This window comes from Narcine bancroftii, chromosome 2 (genome assembly GCF_036971445.1).
Source record: "Narcine bancroftii isolate sNarBan1 chromosome 2, sNarBan1.hap1, whole genome shotgun sequence".
NCBI lineage: Eukaryota > Metazoa > Chordata > Chondrichthyes > Torpediniformes > Narcinidae > Narcine > Narcine bancroftii.
Window position 1 is genome coordinate 47,831,658 of NC_091470.1, and position 26,522 is coordinate 47,858,179.

Consider the following 26,522-nt stretch of genomic DNA (forward strand, 5'->3'; position numbering starts at 1 on the left):
AATCTACTTAAGATACAATAAGATAATCATTATCCGATTAAAGAAATGCAACAGTTCTGAAGTAAAACATACCTCAAAAAATCTTCTCTCTATTTTAGGGTTGTTTCCCATTGTCCTCTCTTCATAGCATAATATGATGCAGGTCATTTTTCCTGATAGATCTTTCATAGTCCTTAGCAATGGCTCTAAAGACTGCAGGGCCATTATATTGTTTAAACAATAATTAGAACAACACAAATTTCATTTGACAAAATCTAACATTATACAAATAGGATGGCCTGAAAGCTACTGCAAGGAATAATAATTTTTAAAAATAGAGAACGAAGAACGATTGTGAGAGACTTGATTTGGGCTGTTCTAGCCCCCTAACATTGGGCAAATAATTTCATTCTTTGTCTGAAGTATCTGTAGCTCTTTCAAATAAACACAAAAAAATGCACGACTTGCATATTCAATGACACATTGAAATTTAAACTTTAAGGTATTTCATAAATTATGTTTAAAATTTCTCAACACCTAAATTTAGAACATAAGAAAATAGGAATAGCAGTAAGCCAATAGGCCCTTTAGGTTTGTCCCTTTATTTAATATGATCCTGGCTGATCTACACTGGCATCGACTCCTCTTCTGTGCCATTTCTCCATACTCCTCAATCTACCAAATATTTACCCACCTCAACTCTAAGTACTTCTCCCACCAGTGAAACATTCCTACATTTACCTCCAGGATCTTACATCTTTAAATAAGGTCAAACCTTATTCTTTTTAATTCCAAGGGCTACATGTGCAAACAATTTAGTCTCTCTTGGCAGGATAACCCTCTCATCCCACGAATTAGCCTGGTGAATCTCCTTTGTATTGCCTCCAATGTTACTATAGTACACCTTTTTTTCCTGGTAAAGTATTTAATGTTGTATTTACACTCATAAAACAGTATTATTAAATATATGACAAGTAAAATATTCATGGTACCACCTAACTTTTATAAGAACCAGTGCAACATGTTTTCTGTAATTTTTTTTACTGCAAAACAAAAAAGCACGGAGCAATCCATTTAGACATTAGTTGAGAGAAGCATCTATACATACCTGTTCATAATAAATACAATCTGCTACAAGGATGTAATCTGGGTCAGATGGAAGATCTTTCACAGTTTCACCCCTGAAAAACACACACTGAAATATTAGTATGGATATTAGAAGAAAAATACATCACTCAAACCTGATATGCATCTCTCCTCTTTTCCACCTTGATGCTTCTCAACTACTGATACTTTAAAAAAAATCAGTCTCCTGATAATATACACATGTTATAAGCAGCAATAACTTTATCTCCAAAATAAAATAATGGTTGATCTGACTGTAATCTCAACTCTACATTCCCATCAACCTGCAGTAACGTTTCATCCATTCAATTACCTATCTACCTTTGCCTTGAAAATATTCAAAGTTCTGCTTCCACCATTCTTTGTGGATAGCATCTCTGAGAAAAATATTTGTCCTAAATGAGTGAACCCTTACACTGGATTTTCCTCACATTCACTTTCAGATCCCTCAGTACCTTCTATGTTTTAATCATCACCTTTCACTCCTTTAAACTCCAGCAGACTCAATCTCAGAGTCAAATTCAATGATGAAAACACAAGGAAATACATGTTCAATTGACCATCATGCAGTCTTATGAAGCAGCACATTTCAGATTTTGTCTTTGAAAACCACATTTTACATGCAAAAGTCCTTTTTGATTTTACCACTATATTTTCTCCAGGAGAGACCAAACTAAGTTCTTAGCTCCTGACTCTACTCACTAGATACCTATGACTGTGAGGATTGGTACAAAATCTACAAATTCGTCAACAATGCTACAGTAGTAGGTTGTATAAAAAGGGGCAATGAGTCAGCTTACAGGAGGGAGAGTGAAAATTTGGCTGAATGGTTCACCAACTACAACCTTTCACTCAATGTCACCAAAACCAGGAAGGGAAAACCAGAGGTGTATGATCCAGGGATCATTCAGGCGATCAGAAGTGGAGAGGGTGAGCAAATTTAAGTTCTTAGGAGTCACCATCACAGAGGATCTTTCCTGGACCCAACACACAAGCGGCCTCGTGAAGAAAGCATGTCAGTGCCTCTACTTCCTCAGGAGTTTGTGGAGGTTTGGCATGAGATCAGAAATCCTGGCAAATTTCTACAGGTGTGTAGTAGAAAGTATGATGCCCGACTGCATTACGGTCTGGTATGGGGACACCAATACCTGAATGTAGAGCCCTGCAAAAAGGTAGTGGTCACAACCCAGGACATCAAGGGTAAAAACATCTACAGGTAACGCTGATGTCAGAGCAGCAGCAGCAAGCATTAAAGATCCACATCACCCAGCACACACCTAATTCTCACTGCTACCATCAGCAAAAAGGTGTAGGTGTCGCAAGATTTGCACCACCAGTTCAGCAACAGCATTACATTCAACAGCAACAAACTTAATCAGGGACTTATTTAAGGACTCTTTTGCACTTTTTTTTCTTCTCTCTGTATTGCAGTTTGCTTAAATGATTTATTTATTTACATGTGTACACCGTCATTTTTTTTTTTGCATTGCCAATAAGTGGTAATTCTGCCTGGCCTGAAGGAGAAAGAATCTCATGGTTGTATGTGATGTCATGCATGTATTCTGACAATAAATCTGAAATCTATTTAAACCTTCATAGTAGTTTAGAACTTCTTCTCAGAGGTTCAAAATCAAATACCCAGACACATTCCACAATGGATATAACCAACAATGTGCAATTAAACTCTTGTTTTAATTTACCAGTTCTTTGAAACAAAGCCAAGATTTTGATTTTATTTTTCCAATTCATATCACAACTATAAGTTGTAACAGTAGGAATCATTAATAGTTCGAAAAGTCCCTTAGAAACAGGAATTCCTCCACTGATGTTGACCATCTTATTTCCAGCATTTTCTCCTTTCACAAATTTGAAACAGTCTATAAAGATCCATTTATATTTGAGCTACTATAGAGGTATGTTTAAATAATTCAATAAGACAATTGTTTCATGTACCCACAATATTAAATATGAATACCTTATTTGCAAAGTGTAGAATACATGAACACTTAAAATCTGACTTGGATCCAACAAAAGGAAGAATAACATTTTAACTCAAGATTGCCATCCAATAACAAAACCAGTGACACTGGCATTTTGTCATATCAAATACTTTATTTAAAAGCAATAGCATAATAGCAAAGTTGACGAATCAGTTATTAATGAATGGGTTCATTTTTACAGTTCTTAATTTCAACCACTTTAATTTGACGGACAAAAATTTGCTAGCAAATACTTGCTCTTTGTTGCCTACAATCGTCACTGACATAGCACCCCATCAGCATTAAAACAAGCAAAATATAAAAATCCATGAGAAATACTTTGATTCGGAGGAGTCACGTGATGGAGTAGTGGCCGGACGGTGAACTCCAGCCCTCTCCAGAAAAATCGGGAAAAACAAAGAAAAACACAAAGGCACAGAAATACAAGTTAAAGAAAAGTGAGTATAAAGGTGGAAAGAAGATGGAGACAAAAGGAGAAAAATCAAAATCAACGGAAAGAAGAGAGGAAGAGAAGACAACGGAGGAAAAAGGTGAAGGCCTTACCTGTCCGAAGAGGCCCGCTGTGGAGAGAGGACCCCACTACCTCAGGTCGGTAGAAAAAGAACTACAACAATGGCTCACAGAGCCGAGTAAAAGTGCGCAACCGCGCATGCAAAAAAACACACCGACGGGAGGGGGGACCAGCTGGGGAGTCGATCTCCACAGCCGGCAACGACAGCTGCAGAACACCTGCAGCAAGAAGAGACCACAGAAGACAATGGAAATAAGAAAGAAGAAGAGGAAAGGGCATCAAAGAAACAACAGATGGCCAACCCAGAGAAAGAAGAAGAGGAAGAATACAGTGAAATAGATAAAGGGAAAGGCAAGGTAAAGGATATACTTGATCTTGTTAGAGGATACATGGAGTCATTTAAAGAATGGCAAACACAGGAATTCAATGATTTAAGAAAAAGAATAAACAACACAGAAAAGAAAATAAATAAAATGGATATGACCTTAACAGAAATGGGGAAAAAAATGGACAAGATGGAAGAACGGGCAATAGCAGCAGAAATGGAGGTAGAAGACTTAAAAAAGAAATTGGAGGAATCTAATAAAAAAACTAAAGAGACACAAGAATTACTAGCCCAAAAAATAGATATAATGGAAAATTATAACAGAAGAAATAACATAAAGATAGTGGGCCTTAAGGAAGATGAAGAAGGCAAGAATATGAGGGAGTTTATAAAAGAATGGATCCCTAAGGCCCTAGGATGTCCAGAACTACAGCAAGAAATGGAAATAGAAAGGGCACATAGAGCATTGGCCCCTAAACCACAACCACAACAAAAACCAAGATCTATTGTAGTAAAATTCCTAAGATATACTACAAGAGAAAAGGTACTGGAGAAGACAATGGCAATACAGCAAAGGCGATTTTATGGAAGAAAGGGTATAAATTTATACTAAAGCATCCAGCGGTATTGAAAATATTTATTCCAGGACAACAAAACAGACTATTCTCGGATCCAGAAGAAGCACGAAAATTTGCAGAACAATTACAAAAATAGACTGAGGGAGGAAGACGGGTAATGAGAGTTAAAATGATCACGACTGATATGTATGTGGGTAAAGACAAAAATAGACTGAGGGATGAAGACGGGTAATGAGAGTAAAAATGATCACGATTGATATGTATGCGGGTAAAGAGGTATAAGAGTGAATAGAGACAATGAGCATACATGAATGTATCTGTACTTAGAGGAAAATATAGATAGTATAGACAAGAATTAATAAGGGAAGGTAATGGAATAGAGAGAATAAGGAGGGAATTAAAAGAGGGACCTTTGTGACATATGAAAAGTGAAATCTTTTCTGGGGGAGGCGGGGTGGGGGGAAATAGCGGTCACTGCAAAATCAGTTGACGCTTGCGAGTGGATTCGCAAATCCAAAAGGAGAGGGGAGATGTGGTTGTCCGACAAGGGATAAAGGACAACTCAGGAGGTGAAGGGGAGATTGGGGATAAATAAGATAGAAATAGGAGAATAAGGAAAATGTTAGATGTTGTAGGAATGTTGTCTTATAAAGAGTTGAAAATAAGAAAACAGAAATGGAAAAGGAGGAAAGGTAATGATGGAAAAACGGAAAGAGAAGATAAACAAAATATAAAAGGGCTACGCTGAACTATATGTCTTTAAATATTAATGGAATACATAACCAAATTAAAAGGAAGAAACTACCAAATTTAAATGAATAAATGTATTCCATTAGAAAAAATAACATATTGGTTAAGAAATAATATTGAAATATTCGAACAAGTATAGGAGCCTTACATTAAATACAATAGCGAAAACCTACCGGGGACAAACATTACCTAAGTTGATGGAAGGAGAAGGAAAGAAAAGAATGGACTCAGTAGAATTTCTGGTGTAATTTTGTTGAATGACAACATTGTCTGACTGGCTTAATGCAACCTAGATTGTATACCTAAAATGGATGAGAGGGGGGGGTGGGGGGGTGGTTTGGGAGGAAAGGGGGGGGGGGGGGGAGAAAAAGTCACTGTATATGTGTGAAAAAGAAATAGTGTATATCATGGCTAATGTGATTTAGGGTGTGAAAAATAAAAAAAATTTAAAAAAAAAAAGAAAAATACTTTGATTCCCTGTCCTTTTCAGTATTTAGTTTGATTATTCAATAGAATCAAAACACTTGAGGAATCTCATTAGGCAAAACAAAGTAGATTGAAGGCCTATTCTTGGACATGATTGAGGTTAACACTGCAGTGCATTTGAATGAAAGTTTTAATTAGCCTCTACCCGAGCAACTTCAATGCAAGATTCCACATATTAATAAAGAGCAAGATGTTCTTCCTTTGTCCCAGCCACATTTAATAACTTTTAATTTATTATTTGTTGAATCCTTGTGGACGCAAGTAACAGCACCAAACTTTAAAAATGTTAATTATGTTCTTTGGTAAACACAAAAATCAAAAGATATTATGCAAATTAAAAATGAATTCTCCGACTGCCTACCCTAATAATTCCCATTTTTCAGATCAATATGCATGAAATTACCAGAGTAAAAGAATGGCTATACCTGAATACTATCTGCAAACCCCACACATGTCTAGTGTAATCGAACATGGTGCTGATCAACATATTGCTCTTTGACCATCAATCAGAACACCAATAAACCTAAATCACTTTTCATAAATCATGCCCTTGTACAAAACATCAGGGGAAGTTGCAGTCATTTCAGAAGCTCTGTTTAACTACTTACAAGGTGAAAAACCCTTTTCAAGAATGGCATTCATGGTGATTTATGAGTTAAGTTCATTTTCAGAAGAAAATAATTAAAGCATAAAAGATGGAGAAAGAAAACATTCAACTCTATCTCTAAAATATTAGTGTAAGAAAAACTATAAATGCTTAACAGCCACCTATTAAAATTATAGTACAAAATGGTACAAGTTACAGAAAGATCAGCGTGGACAGAGTCGTTGTCATACCCACGCTCCTGTTCGGCTCCGAATCATGGGTCCTCTACCAGCATCACCTACGGCTCCTAGAACGCTTCCATCAGCGCTGTCTCCGCTCTATCATCAACATTCATTGGAATGACTTCATCACCCACATCGAAGTACTCGAGCTGGCAGAGTCTGCAAGCATCGAATCCATGCTGCTGAAGATCCAACTGCGCTGGGTGGGTCACGTCTCCAGAATGGAGGACCATCGCCTTCCCAAGATCGTGTTCTATGGCGAGCTCTCCACTGGCCACCGAGACAGAGGTGCACCAAAGAAGAGGTACAAGGATTGCTTAAAGAAATCTCTTGGTGCCTGCCACATTGACCACCGCCAGTGGGCTGATCTCGCCTCCAACCGTGCATCTTGGCGCCTCACAGTTCGGCGGGCAGCAACATCCTTTGAAGAAGACCACAGAGCCCACCTCACTGACAAAAGACAAAGGAGGAAAAACCCAACACCCAACCCCAACACACCAATTTTCCCTTCCAATCGCTGCAACCATGCCTGCCTGTCCCGCATCGGACTTGTCAGTCACCAACGAGCCTGCAGCAAATGTGGACATACCCCTCCATAAATCTTCGTCCGCGAAGCCAAGCCAAAGAAAGAAGAGGTCATGTTTAATCTGCTGGCTGTGGAGTTTGCAGTTTGGCAAAGAGTATAACTTGAAATAGTAAATATAGAAAAAGAATTAGCAATGAAGGAAGATACAACTAAAAGAAGAGAATTGGCAGATAAAAAAATAAAATATGAAACACTACAAACATATAAGGTGGAGAAGAATATAATGAAGATAAAACAGAAATATTATGAACTAGGTGAAAAAACGCACAAAATCCTAGCATGGCAGCTTAAGACAGAACAAGCTAAGAAAATGGTATTGGCATCAAGGAAAAAAGACAAACAAATTACATATAATCCAAAAGAAATTAAGGAAAACTTTAGAGAATTCTATGAACAATTATACCGAACTGAAAACGAAGGGAAAGAAAGGAAAATAGATAAATTTCTAACTAAAATTGAACTACCAAAACTACAAATAGAGGAACAAAATAAATTAACAGAGCCATTTGGAATAGTAGAAATACAAGAGATAATAAAAAAAATTACCAAATAATAAGACACCAGGAGAGGATGGATTCCCAATAGAATTCTATAAAACATTTAAAGACTTATTAATTCCACCCCTCCTGGAAGTAATCAACCAGATTGATAAAACACAAAGCTTACCAGATTCATGTAAAACAGCAATAATTACAGTAATACTAAAGCAAGGGAAAGATCCACTCACACCAGCGTCATATAGACCAATATCTTTACACAGATTATAAGATAATAGCTAAACTATTAGCAAACAGATTAGCAGAGTATGTACCGAAAATGGTAAATCTAGACCAAACTGGATTTATCTAAAAAAGACGCACAACAGACAATATTTGTAAATTTATTAACTTAATTCATGCAGTAGAAGGGAATAAAGCACCAACAGTAGCAGTTGCTTTAGACGCAGAGAAGGCCTTTGACAGAGTAGAATGGAATTATTTGTTCAAAGTATTGCAAAAATTCAGTTTACCGGAGAAGTATATTAATTGGATTAAAGCATTATATAAGGGACCATTAGCGAAAGTGACAGTAAATGGACATGTATCAAAGCAATTTAACTTAAGCAGGTCAACACGGCAGGGATGCCCACTATCACCTTTATTGTTTGCGTTAGCTATAGAACCACTAGCAGAATTGATAAGAACAGAAAATAATATAAAAGGGATAAAAATAAAAGGCAAGGAATATAAAATCAGTTTATTTGCGGATGATGTTATAGTATACTTAACAGAACCAGAACTATCAATAAAAGAATTATATAAGAAATTGAAGGAATATGGAGAAGTGTCGGGTTACAAGATCAACGTAAATAAAAGTGAAGCAATGCCTATGAATAATGCGGATTTTTCAAAATTTAAGAAGGAATCACCATTTAGATGGCAAATGCAAGCAATAAGATACCTAGGTGTACAAATAAACAAAAATCTCGGCCAACTATATTAACTCAATTATTATCCACTAATGAAAAAATTACAGGACGATTTAGAGCATTGGAAAGATTTACCACTAACACTAATAGGAAGGATAAACTGTATTAAAATGAAAATTTTTCCAAGGATATTATACCTATTTCAGGCATTGCCAATACAACTGACAGAAATTCTTCAAGGAGTTAAAGAAAATAATAAGGAAATTTTTATGGAAAGGGGGGAAACCGAGGATAGCACTAGATAAATTAACAGAATGGTATAAACAAGGAGGCTTACAACTGCCAAACTTTAAAAATTATTATAGAGCCGCACAATTAAGATACCTATCAGATTTTTATCAAACAGGGGAAAAGCCAGATTGGACTAGATTAGAATTAGATAAAATAGGGGAAAAGATACCTGAACACATATTATATAAAGGGGATGAAAAATTGGTACAACATAGAAGTTCTCCAGTATTACATCATCTGCTCAATATTTGGAAGAAGATTCATGTAGAAAGAAATAAAACAAATTATCAATTACCAAAACTAATATTGACGCAAAACAAGTTACTCCCTTTTACAATAGATAACCTTTCCTTTAGAGGATGGGAGAAAAAAGGGATTAAAAGAATAGAAAATTGTTTTTCAGGAAATAGATTCTTATCCTTTGAACAAATGAAAGATAAATACAATATAACTCAAGATACAGCACTGGCATATTACCAATTGAGATCCTACTTGAAGGATAAATTAGGAAGCAGTTTGAGTTTGCCAGAGGGAAGTAACTTTGAATATGTGATTACAGATACAATGATAATCAAAAGATTTATAACAAATATGTATATTAAACTGCAAGAAAAGGAGAATGAGGAAACAAATGGTAAAACTAAACAAAAATGGGAACAGGATTTAAATATAAAGATATAAAAGGAAACATGGGAGAAGTTATGCTCTGGAACGATGAGAAATACAATAAATACGAGGTTACGTATGATACAATATAACTGGTTACACAGGCTATACATTATACCTCAAAAGTTAAATAAATGGGACCCAACAGTATCTGATAGATGTTTTCGATGTAAAAAAGAAATGGGAACAACAATTCATGCAATCTGGACATGTGAAAAAGTAGAAAAATTTTGGGAAGATCTCAATCAGATATTAAATAAAATAACAGAAAACAATATACCAAAGAATCCAGAGATCTTTCTCCTAAGTAACATAAAAAACAAAGAATTTGGAATTGATTTGGAGTTTGCACAAAAAAGATTTGTTAAGATAGCTCTAGCCGTAGCAAAAAAATGTATTATGTCAACCTGGAAATTGGAAGATAATTTGAAAATACAACAATGGTATATAGAAATGAATAAATGTATTCCATTAGAAAAAATAACATATAGTTTAAGAAATAATATTGAAATATTTGAACAAATATGGGAGCCTTATATTAAACACAATAGCGAAAACCTACCGGGGACAATCACTACCTAAGTTAACGGAAGGAAAAGGAAATGAAAAGAATGGACTCAGTGGAATTTCTGGTGTATTTTTATTGAATGACAACATTGTCTGACTGGTTTAATGTATCCTAGATGTTGTACCTTAAATGGACGGGAGGGGGGAGGTAGGGAGGGTGGGATGGGAGGGGGGGGGGGGGGAGAAAATGGCACTGTATATGTGTGAAAAGGAAAAAGTGTGTATCATGGTTAATGTGATTTATGGTGTGAAAAATAAAAAATTTTAAAAAAGAGTATAACTTGAGATAAGTATGAAATCTATGTCTACATTGACACAAACAGAGAAGGAACTAATGAAAGTATCAAAGAAAGAAATTCTATATTATACCAACAAAATGAGAAATATAAAATATCACGGCAGGTTGCTGTGGTAATTTTACCTGTGCTTTGTTTTCCCTTATTTTGATAAGTAGATGATACATCTTCTCATGAAGAATTGTGAATCTAATAATAATGACTTCAGTGAAGCAAAGAGTAACCTAAACTTTTATTTTGAATGTGCAAAAATTTGTCAAATAACAGAAAGCTTTATAAAGTTGTAAGTTAGATACATACAAACCATTTAAGTACCTTGGCTTGGACAGAACCAGTGACCAAGTGCTTATTAGCATTGATGTTAATCTCGAGCAAATCTTGCAACTCCTCAAGATCTGTGACAATGACATTTGCCCTGGAAAACAGAAATAAAATATCAGTTAATATTTCAAAATTTTCAAGATATAATTTTCAACTTTGCACAACCATAAAGTAACAATAAGATTCCAGGAATTCTGCCACAACATATTTACCTGGCAGGGGAGAATCAGTGGTCAGGATGGCCGATCTCCCAGGATGAGCCTATCCCATTACACTTCGTGATGTTCTCAAATGCGGGATATTAGACTACAAAATTCGTCTTAGTGAGGGACTGCGCTTGTGCTCAAAAAATATTTTCCTCTTTTGATTTTTCCGGATTTGAGTGAGACACTGCGAGAGCTGGCTGCTTTAAATTGGTGAGTAAAGCGCTGAACAAGTCTTTTGAGTATTTGGGATTTGAGCGAGAGTCTGCAATACCTGGCTGTTTTAAATTGATGAATAAAGTGCTGAGCAAGTCTTTTGAGTGTTCGGGATTTGAGCGAGAGTCTGCGAGACTTGGCTGCTTTAAATTGATGGGCGGTACAAGTGGAGGGGCATCGTGTGAGTGGGGCAGAGTAGGAGGGGGGGAGTTAAAGCTTTGGGTCAAGAGGCTTAGGTGAGCAGAGTCTGAGGTGAGTATCTGGTATATTTGTTCTTTCCCAAGTGAGGGCATAAAGCGTTTAAAATGACTCCTGAGACAGTGATGTGCCTCTCATTTGAGATGTGGCAGTCCTAAGAGAACTTCCCTCTCCTGGAAAGCCATATCTGCCAAAAGTGCATGCAGATGGAAGACCGTGTTAGGAATATGGAGCAGCAGCTGGAAGACCTTTCGTTCATAAGGGAGAATGAAGGAATCATAGATCTGACCTTGGCTGCCAGAAGCAGGTTGTTGGGTGACAGTCAGAGAGGAGAAAGTAAAGGTGCACACCTGTGGACATTCCTCTGGAATAATGTATAGATCTTGGATACTGTTGAGGAGGATGACCTACCAGGAGGGAGTCACGGTGGCAGGCCCTCCAGTACTGAGCCTGGCCCTGTGGTGCAGAAGGGTGGGACAGAGAAGAGGAGAGCTGTAGTCATAGGGGACTCTATAGTTAGGGGGGCAAACAAAAAGTTCTGTAGGTGGGAGAAAGACACCCGCATGGTATGTTGCCTCCCAAGTGTTAGGGTCCAGGATGTCTCTGATTGGGTCTATGGCATTCTGGTGCGAGAGGAATATCAGCTAGAAGTCGTGGTACATTTTGTTACCAACCACATAGGTAGGAAAAGGGGCATGGTCCTGAAGAGTGAATTAAGGGAGCTAGGCTGAAGAACAGGACCTCAAGGGTAGCATTCTCAGGATTGCTACCAGTGGCACGTGATAGTTGGCAGATGAATGTGTGGCTGAGGAATTTTGGTGCAGGAGTCAGGGTTTTAGATTTTTGGATCATTGGGATCTCTTCTGAGGAAGGTGGGACCTGTACAGATTGGATGGCTCATACCTGAACTCAAGGGGAAGCAATATTCTTGCGAGCAGGTTTGCTAGTGTGGTTCGGTACGGTTTAAACTAGTTTGCAAGGGGGGTACTTGTAGTACTCGGAGCGATAGGTCAGCGGAAGAAGTGCATGGAGTTAAACCAAATTTAGAGAGGCTTTGGGGAAGGAGAAGCAGAATATAGGGTATAGAGGTAGAAAGGTAGAAGAGCTAAAGTGCATATACTTGAATGCAAAAAGCTAGGAATAAGGGTGATGAATTGCAAGCTTGAATACATACACAGAACAATAATGTAGTGGCCATTACAGATTTGGCTGGCACCAGGGCAGGAATGTATAATGAATATTCCTGGAGTTCAGTGTTTTTAAAAGGGATGGGGAGGGAGGGGCGTGGGGAAAGAAGGGGTGGCATTACAGGTTAGGAATACTATTGCACCTGCGGAAAGAGTGGGTAATGTAGCAGGATCCTCCAATGAGCAGTATGGGTGGGAGTTAGGAACAGGAAGGGAGCAGTTACCCTATTGCAGGGCTTCCCAAACTTTTTAGCTCGCGGAACCCTTTTGGAGAGTACTTAGAAATCTCTGAACCCAGTAGTTACGAACCAGAAGCCAACCAGAAGTAGAATGGCATCAATTTCTGGTTTGTGAGTGGTTGAGTTTAATTTAATTTAAATTAATTTTCTTAAATAGTAAACAATCTGACACAGTAATTGCAAAATCCCATTTCTTCAAAATTTAATTATTTTGTTTCAACTGAATATTAACCAAATTCCAAATACAAATATCACCAAACTCCCGGATCTCAAATATCCACCATCATGAACTTTCCAGAAGCAGGTTTCCAACCCGTCCCCAGCCACCCACAGGCAAAATCTCCCAAATCCTTTGATGCAGGTACCCAGCTTCCCACAGGTGGAGCTCATGATGACTCCGACGTGGGTTTGCATCCCAGCCCCTGTTGCCCAAAGGCCTGAGGTTCCAACACCTCCATCACTAACTGCAAACCCTGCCAACCAGGTGCTGGAGCCACTGTCGCCTCTGCCAGTGAACCCGACTGCAAACATACCATACCCCTGACACCTCTATCGATGCAGGTCCCAGTCCTGACCAAAACCATTCCAGTGCCCACGCCAACTCCATCACCAGTTCCCACACCAACGTCAGCGGAAAGTGGGGTGAGGGAGCAAGCGAATGAGCCAGGGGTGGTGGGGAAGGGAGCGAGTGAATGAGCAGGGGTGGAGGGAGGGAGCAAGCAAATGAGCCAGGGGTGGGGGGGAGGAAGAGTAAGCAAATGAGCCAAGGATGGAGGAGGGATTGGGGGAGGGAGTGAGCGAATAAGCCGGGGGTTGGGTTGGGGGTGGAGAAAGCAGTTAATATTTTTAAAATGTGGCCAGCCTCGCGCCAAAAGAAATATGAGTCTCTTTGGTTGAAAATGACTGCTCTGCTGATGTCAGGCCTCAAGACGCCATTTTGTTCTGTTAGCTTCCGAGACAACTGTTTAGAAACACAGGTAAAAAATCATTTAAATTTAAATTAAGTATAAAGTTATAACTACCCATTTCTTATGCAGAACCTATTTTGGGAAACACTGCTCTATTAGAAGTATTCTATAGGCCCCCTGATAGCAGCAGGGTTACCGAGGAGCAGATTAGGAGGCAGATTTTGGAAAGGTACAAAAATAACAGGGTTGTTATCATGAGTGATTGCAACTTCCCTAATATTGACTGGCACCTGCTTAGTACCAAAGGTTTAGATGGGGCAGAGTTTGTTAAGTGCATCCAGTACAGATTCATGTCCGTATGTTGACAGGCTGACTAGAGGGAATGCCATAATAGATCTAATATTAGGTAATGAACAGGGTCAGATCACAGATCTCTCAGTGGGTGAACATTTGGGGGACAGTGTCCACTGCTCCCTAGCCTTTAACAAGGATAGTGTCAGAGAGGTCAGGAAAACATTTAATTGGGGAAGGGCTAATTATGAAGCTATCAGGCTAGAACTTGCAGTTGTGAATTGAGATGACATTGGGAAATGTACTATGGAGATGTGGTCGATGTTTAGGAGTCTCTTGCAGGTTATTGGGGATAAATTTGTCCCGGTGAAGCAGAGAAAGAATGGTAGCGTGAATAGAGTGAAGGAACCATAGTTGAGAAGGGAGGTGTAAAATCTAGTCAGGTGGCAGAAGGCAGCATAATTAGGTTTAGGCAGCAAGGATCAGGTAGGTTGCTTGAGGAATATAGGGTAGCAAGAAAGGAGCTTAAGAGGGGGCTGAGGAGAGCAAGAATGGGACATGAGATGGTCTTGACGAGTAGGGTTAAGGAAAACCCCAAGGCATTCTTCACATATCTGAAGAACAGAATGATCTCAGGAATAAAAGTAGGACTGATTAGAGATAAAGGTGGGAAGATGTGCCTGGAGGCTTTGGAAGTGGGTCAGGTCCTCAATGAATACTTCTCTTCAGTATTCACTAAGGAGAGGGACCTTGATGACGGAGAGGACAATATAGGTGGGGTCAATGTTCTAGAACAGGGATTTCCAACGTTATCGATATCAACCCCCGGGGGGGGGGGGGGGGGTGTCGATGCGCCAGGGTAGAGGTGGGAGGGGTCGACTGAACTTTTGCAGAATAACACCTATGGCAGTGATGGCAATCCTCTCACAAGAACAAGCCTTGGTCACTGCTATATTGTATTTGGCTTCAGCCTTTGAATGTTGAGAGTGAATGGAGGAAGGACTGAGAACAGAAGAAAGATGTATGAGTTCTTTGTACCTTTGGTAGTGCCCCACCACCACCATCCCCCCACCCCCACCCCTCCCCAGTCCAGCACCTAATGGTACTGGAGGATGGGAGTCTGGTAAATGTTGTCTTGTTCAAAAAAAGATAATAGGGAAAGTCCAGGTAATTATAGACCAGAGAGCCTTATGTCTGTGGTGGGCAAGCTATTGGAAAGGATTCTTTGGATTGGGCATTTAGAGAATCATGGTCTGATCAGGAACAGTCAGCATGACTTTGTGAAGGGCAGATCGGAGGAGTCACGTGATGGAGTAGTGGCCGGACGGTGAACTCCAGCCCTCTCCAGAAAAGTCGGGAAAAACAAGAGAAAATACAAAGGCACAGAAATAAAAGTTAAAGAAAAGTGAGTATAAAGGTGGAAAGAAGATGGAGACAAAAGGAGAAAAATCAAAATCAACGGAAAGAAGAGAGGAAGAGAAGACAACGGAGGAAAAAGGTGAAGGCCTTACCTGTCCGAAGAGGCCCGCTGTGGAGAGAAGACCCCACTACCTCAGGTCGGTAGAAAGAGAACTACAACAATGGCTCACAGAGCCGAGTAAAAGTGCGCAACCGCGCATGCGCGACTCCTCGCGCATGCGCGATGCGCATGAAAAAAAACACACCGACGGGAGGGGGGACCAGCTGGGGAGTCGATCTCCACAGCCGGCAACGACAGCTGCAGAACACCTGCAGCAAGAAGAGACCACAGAAGACAATGGAAACAAGAAAGAAGAGGAGGAAAGGGCAGCAAAGAAACAACAGATGGTCAACCTAGAGGAAGAAGAAGAGGAAGAGGAAGAGTACAGGGAAATAGAAGAAGAAAAGAAAGGCAAGGTAAAGGAGGTACTTGCTCTTGTTAGAGGATACATGGAGTCATTTAAAGAATGGCAAACACAGGAATTCAATGATTTAAGAAGAAGAATAAACAACACAGAAAAGAAAATAAATAAAATGGATATGACCTTAACAGAAATGGGGAAAAAAATGGACAAGATGGAAGAACGGGCAATAGCAGCAGAAATGGAGGTAGAAGACTTAAAAAAGAAATTGGAGGAATCTAATAAAAAAACTAAAGAGACACAAGAATTACTAGCCCAAAAAATAGATATAATGGAAAATTATAACAGAAGAAATAACATAAAGATAGTGGGCCTTAAGGAAGATGAAGAAGGCAAGAATATGAGGGAGTTTATAAAAGAATGGATCCCTAAGGCCCTAGGATGTCCAGAACTACAGCAAGAAATGGAAATAGAAAGGGCACATAGAGCATTGGCCCCTAAACCACAACCACAACAAAAACCAAGATCTATTGTGAAGGGCAGATCAAGTCTCCCAAGCCTGATAGAGTTGTTTGAGGTGACCAGTCATTTTGATGAGGGCAGTGTAGTGGATGTGGTCAACGTGGATTTTAGTAAGGCATTTGACAAGGTTCCACATAGTAGGGATCCAGGGAAGCTTGGCCATGTGGCTTGTCTGTAGAAAGCAGAGGGTTATGGTGGAGGGAGTAAATTTGGATTGGAGGGTTCTATCTAGTGGAGTCCCTCAAGGATTGGTTTGTGATTTTTCTTAATGACTTGGATGAGGGGGGGGGGTGGGGGGTAGAAAGATGGGCTGGCAAGATTGCAGATGACACAAAGGTTGGTGGTGGTGTGGATAGTGTAGAGGATTGTAGAAGATTGCAGAAGGACATTGATAAACTGCAGAGCTGAGGTGAGAAGTAGCAGGTGGAGTTCAATCCGGAGAAGTGGTACACTTTGGAAGGACAAACTCCAAGGCAGAGCATAAAGTTAATGACAGGATTCTTGGGAGTGTGGAAAAGCAAAAGGATTGGGGGAGGGGGGGGGTTTCACAGATCCCCTGAAAGTTGCCTCACAGGTAGACAGGGTAGTTAAGAAAGCTTAAGGAGTGTTAGCTTTCATAAATCTAGGGTATGAGTTTGTGAAGAAGGGATTTACCAGAATGCTTCCTAGTTTAGAGTATGCATTATGAGCAAAGATTAAGGCCTTTACTCTTTGGAGAGGATGAGAGGAGACAATGATAGAGGTATTCAAGATATTAAGAGGAATAGATAGAGTGTTCAGCTGCACCTCGGTAGTAAACAGCAGCATAACCCACCATGACTACCAGCCCCCCCACATCTCCATCGGGCACACAAAACTCAAGTCTGAGAAGCAATCATCTGAGGCGCCTGCAAGCTCACACCAAGACACAAGAGCAACTTGTCCGTGAACTACTCTTTGCAGACGATGCCGCTTTAGTTGCCCATTCAGAGCCAGCTCTTCAGCGCTTGACGTCCTGCTTTGCGGAAACTGCCAAAATGTTTGGCCTGGAAGTCAGCCTGAAGAAAACTGAGGTCCTCCATCAGCCAGCTCCCCACCATGACTACCAGCCCCCACACATCTCCATCGGGCACACAAAACTCAAAACGGTCAACCAGTTTACCTATCTCGGCTGCACCATTTCATCAGATGCAAGGATCGACAACGAGATAGACAACAGACTCGCCAAGGCAAATAGCGCCTTTGGAAGACTACACAAAAGAGTCTGGAAAAACAACCAACTGAAAAACCTGACAAAGATAAGAGTATACAGAGCCGTTGTCATACCCACACTCCTGTTCGGCTCCGAATCATGGGTCCTCTACCGGCATCACCTACGGCTCCTAGAACGCTTCCACCAGCGTTGTCTCCGCTCCATCCTCAACATTCATTGGAGCGCCTTCATCCCTAACATCGAAGTACTCGAGATGGCAGAGGCCGACAGCATCGAGTCCACGCTGCTGAAGATCCAGCTGCGCTGGGTGGGTCACATCTCCAGAATGGAGGACCATCGCCTTCCCAAGATCGTGTTATATGGCGAGCTCTCCACCGGCCACCGAGACAGAGGTGCACCAAAGAAGAGGTACAAGGACTGCCTAAAGAAATCTCTTGGTGCCTGCCACATTGACCACCGCCAGTGGGCTGATATCGCCTCAAACCGTGCATCTTGGTGCCTCACAGTTCGGCGGGCAGCAACCTCCTTTGAAGAAGACCGCAGAGCTCACCTCACTGACAAAAGACAAAGGAGAAAAAAACCAACACCCAACCCCAACCCACCAATTTTCCCTTGCAACCGCTGCCACCGTGTCTGCCTGTCCCGTATCGGACTTGTCAGCCACAAACGAGCCTGCAGCTGACGTGGACATTACCCCTCTATAAATCTTTGTCCGCGAAGCCAAGCCAAAGAAGAAAGAACATACTGTAACACGTCCTTTAACACAGCGAACCAGCACAGTTGAAAGCTGGAGCAGTATTAGACCAGCAGCCCTAAAATGGTGCTGGCCAAGCAGCACAGCTAACAGATCAATAACAGGCTGGGTAAGAAGAGTATTCAAGAATGTTCTCACCCACTATTGTTATACATGCGGCTGATGACAACCAATCAAACAAACAGCAGGAACTCCAACTGTATAAAAGGAGCCTTTCCAGCCTCAATAAATCTCAGAGGTTATCCTTCAACACTGGGAGTGTGTTTGTGTTTCTTTGTAGCAATCAGCTACAACTTTATCTTAAATGGTATTGAGCTTTGAGGACTGTTGCAGTTGCACTCAACCAAAACATTAAGTATTCTATCACCCTTCAGACTTGTCGATGGTCTAAAGGCTTTAGGGCATTATGATATATGCATGTCACTTGCTACAAGATATCCTATTTGAATTCTTTGGCAGCTATAGTACGTGCATAGACTAGAGCACTGAAACAGGCCCTTTAGACCTTCTAATCTGTTTCAAACTATTATTTTACTTATCCCATCCATGAACCTATCTAATTTTTTTCTTAAAGGTCGAAATTGAGACTGCACTCACTAATTCAGTGCAGCTTGTTCCTCATTCCTACCACACTGCGTGGAAAAAGTTCCCCATAATGATCGCTTTAAACCTTTACCCTTTCATTCTTTACCTGTGTCCTCTAGTTTTTATCTCACCCAACCTCTGTGGAAAAAGCCTGTTTGCATCGGACTTGTCAGCCACAAACGAGCCTGCAGCTGACGTGGACTTTTACCCCCTCCATAAATCTTCGTCCGCGAAGCCAAGCTAAAGAAAAAGATCTATATCAAGCATCATTTTGTACACCTCTATCAGATCTCCCCTCATTCTTCAACACTCCAGGGAATAGAGTCCTAACCTGTTTAACCCTGTAATTCCTTCAGTAAGTATATCACTAGTTCTATTGAGTTTCTGGTCAATATTGATTCCCAAAACCTAGTGAAGACTTAGTGTGAATGTGGCTAAAGGCATTATACTCTCTCATATGAATGTGGCCCTAATGTTATACACCACTTATCAGCTGTTGTCAAGTTCTTGTAGATGGCACATGCACATTGGCACTGATGCACCTCAGAAAGTCTTGTGTAAATTCTTTGTTTCAGAATCTGTCTTTATTTTAGCTGACAACTAATATGTTATAACAAAAAAAAGTACCAGAAATACTGTACTTATCAGGTCAGGTTGCACCTGTGGACAGAGGGGCAGAAATGATATTTGGCCAGTGACAAAAGAAAGTAACCAAAAATATTAACTATTTTGCTCACTGCTAATTGTTTTTATTTCAAAATTACAGGATTTAATTTTTTTAAATTTTATGTAACTAATTTACACTTTAGAAAAAGGGAAGAATTATATTTGAGTGAAAACCCCAGAATGCTGGAGGAACTCAGCAGGTCTCGCAGCAGCCATAGAAGGTAAAGATAAATAAGCAAAGTTTTCAGCTTATAACATCAGCACCTAGGATGTATACTGACAAGCCACATTACACTTTTTAAAATATAATTTTAAGGCAAACCAGCAAAGTTTACATAAGACTTTGGAAGATATTGAACTAAAGAGGATTAAAATTTATTTTGAGCTGAAAACACTATCTTCTTTGATGAAAATCTTAGAGCTTTAACAGAGCTGAACCTATTCTCTATTTTCCAATGGATACATCTTTCAATCTAAATAACTGTGTTTGCTCCCACACATATATATGGAAGACTATGAGCTCTACTCATCACTAAACACAACAAACTATTACAGTGTTACCTCAATTGCCAGCTATGTTGGTATAGCAGTTAGCACAACACCTTTACAGTGCCAGTGATAGGGACCAGACCAGGGTTTGATTACCACACTGTCTGCAAGGAGTTTGTACGTTCTCCCTGTGTCTGCGGTTTCCTCCCACTGTTCAAAAACATACCAGAGGTGTAGATTAATGGGGTGTAAATTGTGTGGTACGGTTTTGTGGGCTGAAATGGTCTGTTATCGTAAGTCTGTATGTCTAAATTTAAAATTTCCAATCTTCCATACCAATCCCTTTGACTACAAGGCCATCAGGTAGTGGTCAGCATGGAAGGTCCTGCATCGCCAGTGCTCACAAACAAGCACCAGGACTTCGCATGGCTAGCAGTGAGAGGAGCTCTCCCTGTCAAATCCTTCCTGTATAACCACATCACCACTGTCCATTTATGTTGTCTTCAAGGGGACTGGTGGAGTGAAGACAGTCGCCCACCTCTTTGCAGAACACAGATTCGCCAAGAGTGTATGTGAAGTATGCAAAGCTCATCACTGTTCATCCGCAGCAGTGTGGCAGAGGACTCTCTGATGTACAGGCTGTTCCCAGGGACACACACAGAGTCAGACACACACAGAGTCAGACACACAGAACGACTGGAAGACCATCAACTCCGTGAAAGATGCACTTTGGTCTGCCCAAAACCTGTTAGTCTTTCAGCACATGCAGATGTTACATTACAGCTAAGAGACTTTGTGCAGACAACGTGAAGAAGCTGTGAGGAAGGACCACAGTCTGGAGATCTCATCACTAGGCATTGAGATTGAGGGGAAATCCCTGACATCTGAGCGGGGGGGGGGGGGGGGGGGGAGCGACAAGGTGCCTCAGGGTTGGTAATGGTGTGGTATTTAGAGAAGAGATGTAACTGTATATTTTTGGGAATGTATAGACATGATTGACGTGAAAAGACTTTGAACAGTTTTCTCTACTGTAAATAATTTATAGTGAATAAATTCTATTTTGGGGGGGAAAAAACAAACCTTAACCAATCTGGCCTAGTCTAATTTGTTTCTCATGTTCTAGGAACGGAAGTAAATGCTAAAAGTGGCCAAATTCTTGCCACTCCTCCGTAAACATTGAGCAGCATGGGCTAACGTTGGAGGTTTTGTCATGAATGATACAGGCAAAGTGGACATTACCCCAGGGTGGAGGCCATCAGCCCCACGACTCCGGTCCCAGAGCCGAGTTCCACCACGTTCTTCCCGCTAAAGACATGATGGTTGCCCTGGTAGAAGGAACTCGTTTCCAAATATTTCGCCAACACCAGCGCGGCGTCCCACACCACGAAGCCCACGCCGCCGGCGCCGCGCTGTTCAATCCAGAGGCCGGGCCCGCCGCGCCGCTCCACGGCCCGCACGAAGGACTCGGCGCCCGCCATCTCCACGAGGCCAAATATGAGGCTCACTCGATTTTGTGGGTCCTCCACAGCAGGGGAGCGAAACCCCGCTTTCAATCACGGTGACAGCCCGTTCGCCATCGGAGGAGCTCGATTCCCCCCCCCCCGCCGCCTCCGTTGCCAAGCGACGGAGGCAAGGCCTGGTCGTCGCTGTCGATCAAAAGGCCTTTGAGTGGGACCAGCGCAGGCGCGGTGGGAGATCCGCTGAGAAAGGGCAGGCGCTGAGGCTGTTCTGCCAGCTCCTCTCGTTCATGGGCAGACCGTCCGAATCGACCATTTGTTTCCAGCTCTGCCCGTTCTGAACTGGCGAGTGAGGCTGATGTGGAGACCGCCGATCCGTTCACAGATGGGCCAGAGGCTGATGGAGTCGGTCGGTGGGAGTTGGAGAGGCGGTGGGCTTCTTGCTCTCCAGCTCACGACTCAAGGCTCTCAACATCATCCCAAATACTCTTACCCTGCTTGAGGCGATGAAGGGTTTGGGTTTCACCAGAGCTTAGAGTGAAGCACAAACCTTTCAGCCTATCCTGTCCATGTCCCAACATCTACTAATCCCATTCTCCAGCATCTGTGACTGTTTGCCATACAATGGTATTTACAAGATCCAACTGCGCTGGGCAGGTCACGTCTCCAGAATGGAGGTCCATCGCCTTCCCAAGATCGTGTTATATGGCGAGCTCTCCACTGGCCACCGTGACAGAGGTGCATCAAAGAAGGACTGCCTAAAGAAATCTCTTGGTGCCTGCCACATTGACCACTGCGAGTGGGCTGATATCGCCTCAAACCGTGCATCTTGGCACTTCACAGTTCGGCGGGCAGCAACCTCCTTTGAAGAAGACCGCAGAGCCCACCTCACTGACAAAAGACAAAGGAGGAAAAACCCAACACCCAACACCAACCCACCAATTTTCCCCTGCAACCGCTGCCACCGTGTCTGCCTGTCCCGCATCGGACTTGTCAGCCACAAATGAGCCTGCAGCTGACGTGGACATTACCCCTCCATAAATCTTTGTCCGCGAAGCCAAGCCAAAGAAAAAGAAAAAACAATTATTGTAAAGGGTGGGGCCAGTATTGTGCACACTGCATTCCACCTAAAAGCTCCTTTGCGCAGGCCCGAGGACAGGTCCACGTCCTCCCCCTCAAAAGATGCACACAAACTCAAGCTAGCATGTTGGAACTTCAGAACCATGCTAGACAAGGGTGACAGCCACCGACCTGAACGTTGGTCTGCCCTCATCGCACATGAACTCCTCAGACTCGACATCGACATCGCCGCTCTCAGCGAAGTCCGCCTTGCAGATGTAGGCAGCCTCCAAGAACACGGCGCGGGCTTCACACTCTACTGGTCTGGCAAGCCTCAGGCTGAACGACACCTATATGGTGTTGGCTTCATGGTCAAGAACTCCATTGCCTCCAAACTCGAAAACCTCCCAACAGGCCACTCTAACTGGATCATGACCATGCGACTCCCCCTTCAAAACAAGCGACGTATCACTCTCATCAGTGTCTATGCTCCAACCCTTCAGGCAGAACCAGCAGAAAAGAACAAGTTCTACACTGATCTGCCAAACGTCATCCAACGCACCCCTACAGCTGACAAGGTTGTCATCCTTGGCGACTTCAACGCTCGCGTCGGCAAAGACTCAGAAACCTGGCCAGGAATCCTTGGCAAGCATGGTGTCGGCAAGTGCAACGACAACAGGCGCCTCCTGTTGGAACTCTGCGCAGAACAGTGGCTTGTCATTACTAACACCCTTTTCCAGCAGAGAGACAGCCTGAAGACTACCTGGATGCATCCCCAATCCAAACACTGGCACCTCCTGGACTACATTCTGGTGCGAGGAAGAGACAAACGAGATGTGCTTCACACCAGGGTCATGCCCAGCATGTAATGCCACACTGACCACCGGCTTGTTCGCTGCAAGCTCAACCTTCACTTCAAGCCAAAGTTCAAGAACAGTGGAGCCCTTCAGCCTGAAGAAAACTGAGGTCCTCCATCAGCCAGCTCCCCACCATGGCCACCAGCCCCCCCCACATCTCCATCGGGCACACTGAATTCAAAACGGTCAACCAGTTTACCTACGTCGGCTGCACCATTTCATCTGATGCAAGGATCGACAAAGAGATAGACAACAGACTCGCCAAGGCAAATAGCGCCTTTGGAAGACTACATAAAAGAGTGTGGCAAAACAACCACCTGAAGAAACACACAAAGATCAGCGTGTACAGAGCCGTTGTCATACCCACACTCCTGTTCACCTCCGAATCATGGGTCCTCTACCAGCATCACCTACGGCTCCTAGAACGCTTCCATCATCGCTGTCTCCGCTCTATCCTCAACATTCATTGGAATGACTTCATCACCAACATCGAAGTACTCGAGCTGGCAGAGTCCGCAAGCATCGAATCCATGCTGCTGAAGACCCAACTGCACTGGGTGGGTCACGTCTCCAGAATGGAGGACCATCGCCTTCCTAAGATCGTGTTCTATGGCGAGCTCTCCACTGGCCACTGAGACAGAGGTGCACCAAAGAAGAGGTACAAGGACTGCTTAAACAAATCTCTTGATGCCTGCCACATTGACCACTGCCAGTGGGCTGATCTCGCCTCAAACCGTGCATCTTGGCGCCTCACAGTTCGGCGGGCAGCAACCTCCTTTGAAGAAGACCGCAGAGCCCACCTCACTGACAAAAGACAAAGGAGGAAAAACCCAACACCCAACCCCAACCCACCAATTTTCACTTGTAACCGCTGCAACCGTGCCTGCCTGTCCCGCATCGGACTTGTCAGCCACAAACGAGCCTGCAGCAGACGTGGACATACCCCTCCATAAATCTTCGTCCGCAAAGCCAAGCCAAATAAGACAATTATTTCTGCTGTGTATGCACTTACACCATTAGGACTCAGAGATGTGGTGCTTTCTTATTCTTTAATGCCATCAGACTACATGGCTATTGACATCCATATACATGGGTTGACATCATTACATGGGCATCATGCTGTACAGCAGGGAGGACTTGCACCCAACACTCTTCCCCATCGTGCAATAAATGTTGAATAGGCCCTCACTACCATTACTACATTGGCCTCATGACCACTAGTGAGAATTAGGGTACTTATACTAAGTTATTATAATACAGAAAGGCACTTAACAGTAATTATGGGACATAATCCTTAAAGCGCTTGGGTAGTGGTCTTTCTCGGACTGCCTCGGTGTGGTATGCTGTACTGGTATTTGCTCCAGGCTGTTCTGGATGGGACCCATAGATAGTCGGGTCGATAGCATCTCTTCCGGCTTTCATTGGCCTCCGGGGTTTTACTTGCTGGGCTGCTTGTCGCAGTTACTAACCTACCCGTCTCTCTCCCCCCCCCCCACCCCACCCCCCCACGGCAGATCTGGTTCTACTTCCCTCCAGGTTATGAGGTAGTTTGTGGACTTTAGTGTCAGACAATGTTTGCAATTTCCACAGTCTGTCCCCCACTAGAAGAGTATGAGCCTGGGCTCAACTTTGTAGGATCACTCCTACCACCCATGGGTCTTTGTATTGTCTGTAATCTTATGCCAGTACTCTCTCGCCCACCCTCAGTGCTCTATGTAACGTTTGTGGCGATGTGGACTTTTCTAAACGGAGGCCCAGATCCGGGTGGACAGCCTTCTCCACAGGTTGCGGCCAAACATCAATTCTGCTGGAAGAATGCAGTGTGTTTCTGTACCTCAAAAGGAAATCTGCAATCTTATGAGTCCAGGAGGCATTTAGATGTTTCTTGGTTTTCATCGCCTTCTTGAATGTTTGCACAGAGCATTTTGCCTCCCCATTAGTACTTGGGTGCCGACAAAATATGTCTGATATTATTGTTGCACATAAATCTCTTAAAAGGTTCTGATGTAGAGTCCATTGTCCGTGACCAATTCATGAGGTAATCCATTTGTGGCAAACGGCCCGTAGACGTTCAATTCTAGAATCGGCTTTGATGTTTTTCATATGCAACATTACTGACCATTTGGAATGTGCTTCCACCCCTATAAGGAAAGTCTCTCCTGTGAATTGCCCCACAAAGTCTACGTGAATCCGATGCCAATGTCTGGTAGGCCATTTCCATGGGTTAGCCTCTGCCTGCGGCATTTTGGGCTGCATTGTCTGGTATATTTTTCATTCTCTGTCTATTGATGGCTACCAAATATGCATCCAGGCCGGTGTTTTAATTTGTACCATTCATGGATGGATGTGGTGCAGCTCTGGTAATATGGTGGGTTGCCATTTGGCCCGGATAATGGTACAGGTACCTCATAATAAATATTCTTCTTCAACTGATCGTTCATTGCAGCATGTGAAGTAAGTTTCCAGGTCTTATGGTATGACCTCAGATTCTGGCCATCCATTAAGGGTGAAGTATAAGACATTGCTTAATGTTGCCTTCTTTGCCAATCATCTGAGCTGTAATGGGCAATTACAATTACAATTGGTTGATACCTGCTGTTTCTGCTGTCCATTTAATAATTTCTTTTTGTTCAATTTCAGGTAGTGGGAAGCATGATAAGGCATATGCCACTGGTTGCTCACCCTTCTCTGTGATTTGGGACAATATTGCTGCCAGTCCAACTGATGAAGCATCAACAGCTAGAAGTCACTTCTTTGTTCGGGACATAGTGGATCAGAACCTCATTTGTTGACATCAATATTTCCTTTAGTCAATCAACTGTGTTTTAGTCTCCATATTCCAGTACCATTTTTGATCTTTCTTGAGTAAGCAGTTTAGGGGGCTACCTAGTGTAGACAGTTTAGGGCTATGTTTCGAATAGTGATTTATAAACCCTATAAAGGACCTGTTGGTTGGATATGGGGCTTTGCGAATGGCTTTTGTGGCCACCAGATCCATTCGTGCCCTCTCCTTGTCGATTGTAAATCCCATATTACTGAGGGCAGCATGAAGACACAGTTATCCTGTCGTAATCGTACATTAGCCTGTTGTATTGTGCTTAAGACCTCTTCAAGCTTCTTTAAGTGTTCCATGTCGTTTTGGCTCATGATGATGGTATCATC

General features: G+C 42.3%; 1 protein-coding gene across 4 annotated transcripts in view; it reads right to left on the reverse strand.

The window, feature by feature from the left end:
- The window catches only part of vcpkmt (valosin containing protein lysine (K) methyltransferase), a 44,869-nt gene extending 23,154 nt beyond the window's left edge, over positions 1–21,715 (reverse strand). Inside the window, exons 1-4 of one of the 4 annotated variants that reach the window (XM_069916595.1) lie at positions 21,227–21,713; positions 10,701–10,811; positions 1,088–1,160; positions 73–192 (exon numbers count right to left, since the gene is read on the reverse strand). In XM_069916595.1, the coding sequence (XP_069772696.1) occupies positions 73–192; positions 1,088–1,160; positions 10,701–10,811; positions 21,227–21,465 (543 nt within the window). In that variant the 5' untranslated portion in view covers positions 21,466–21,713. Of the gene's footprint in view, positions 1–72; positions 193–1,087; positions 1,161–10,700; positions 10,812–21,226 lie in introns of all 4 variants that reach the window. The other 3 variants (XM_069916596.1, XM_069916597.1, XM_069916598.1) reach the window with 3 other exon arrangements.
- Between the last annotated feature and the right edge of the window lie 4,807 nt (positions 21,716–26,522).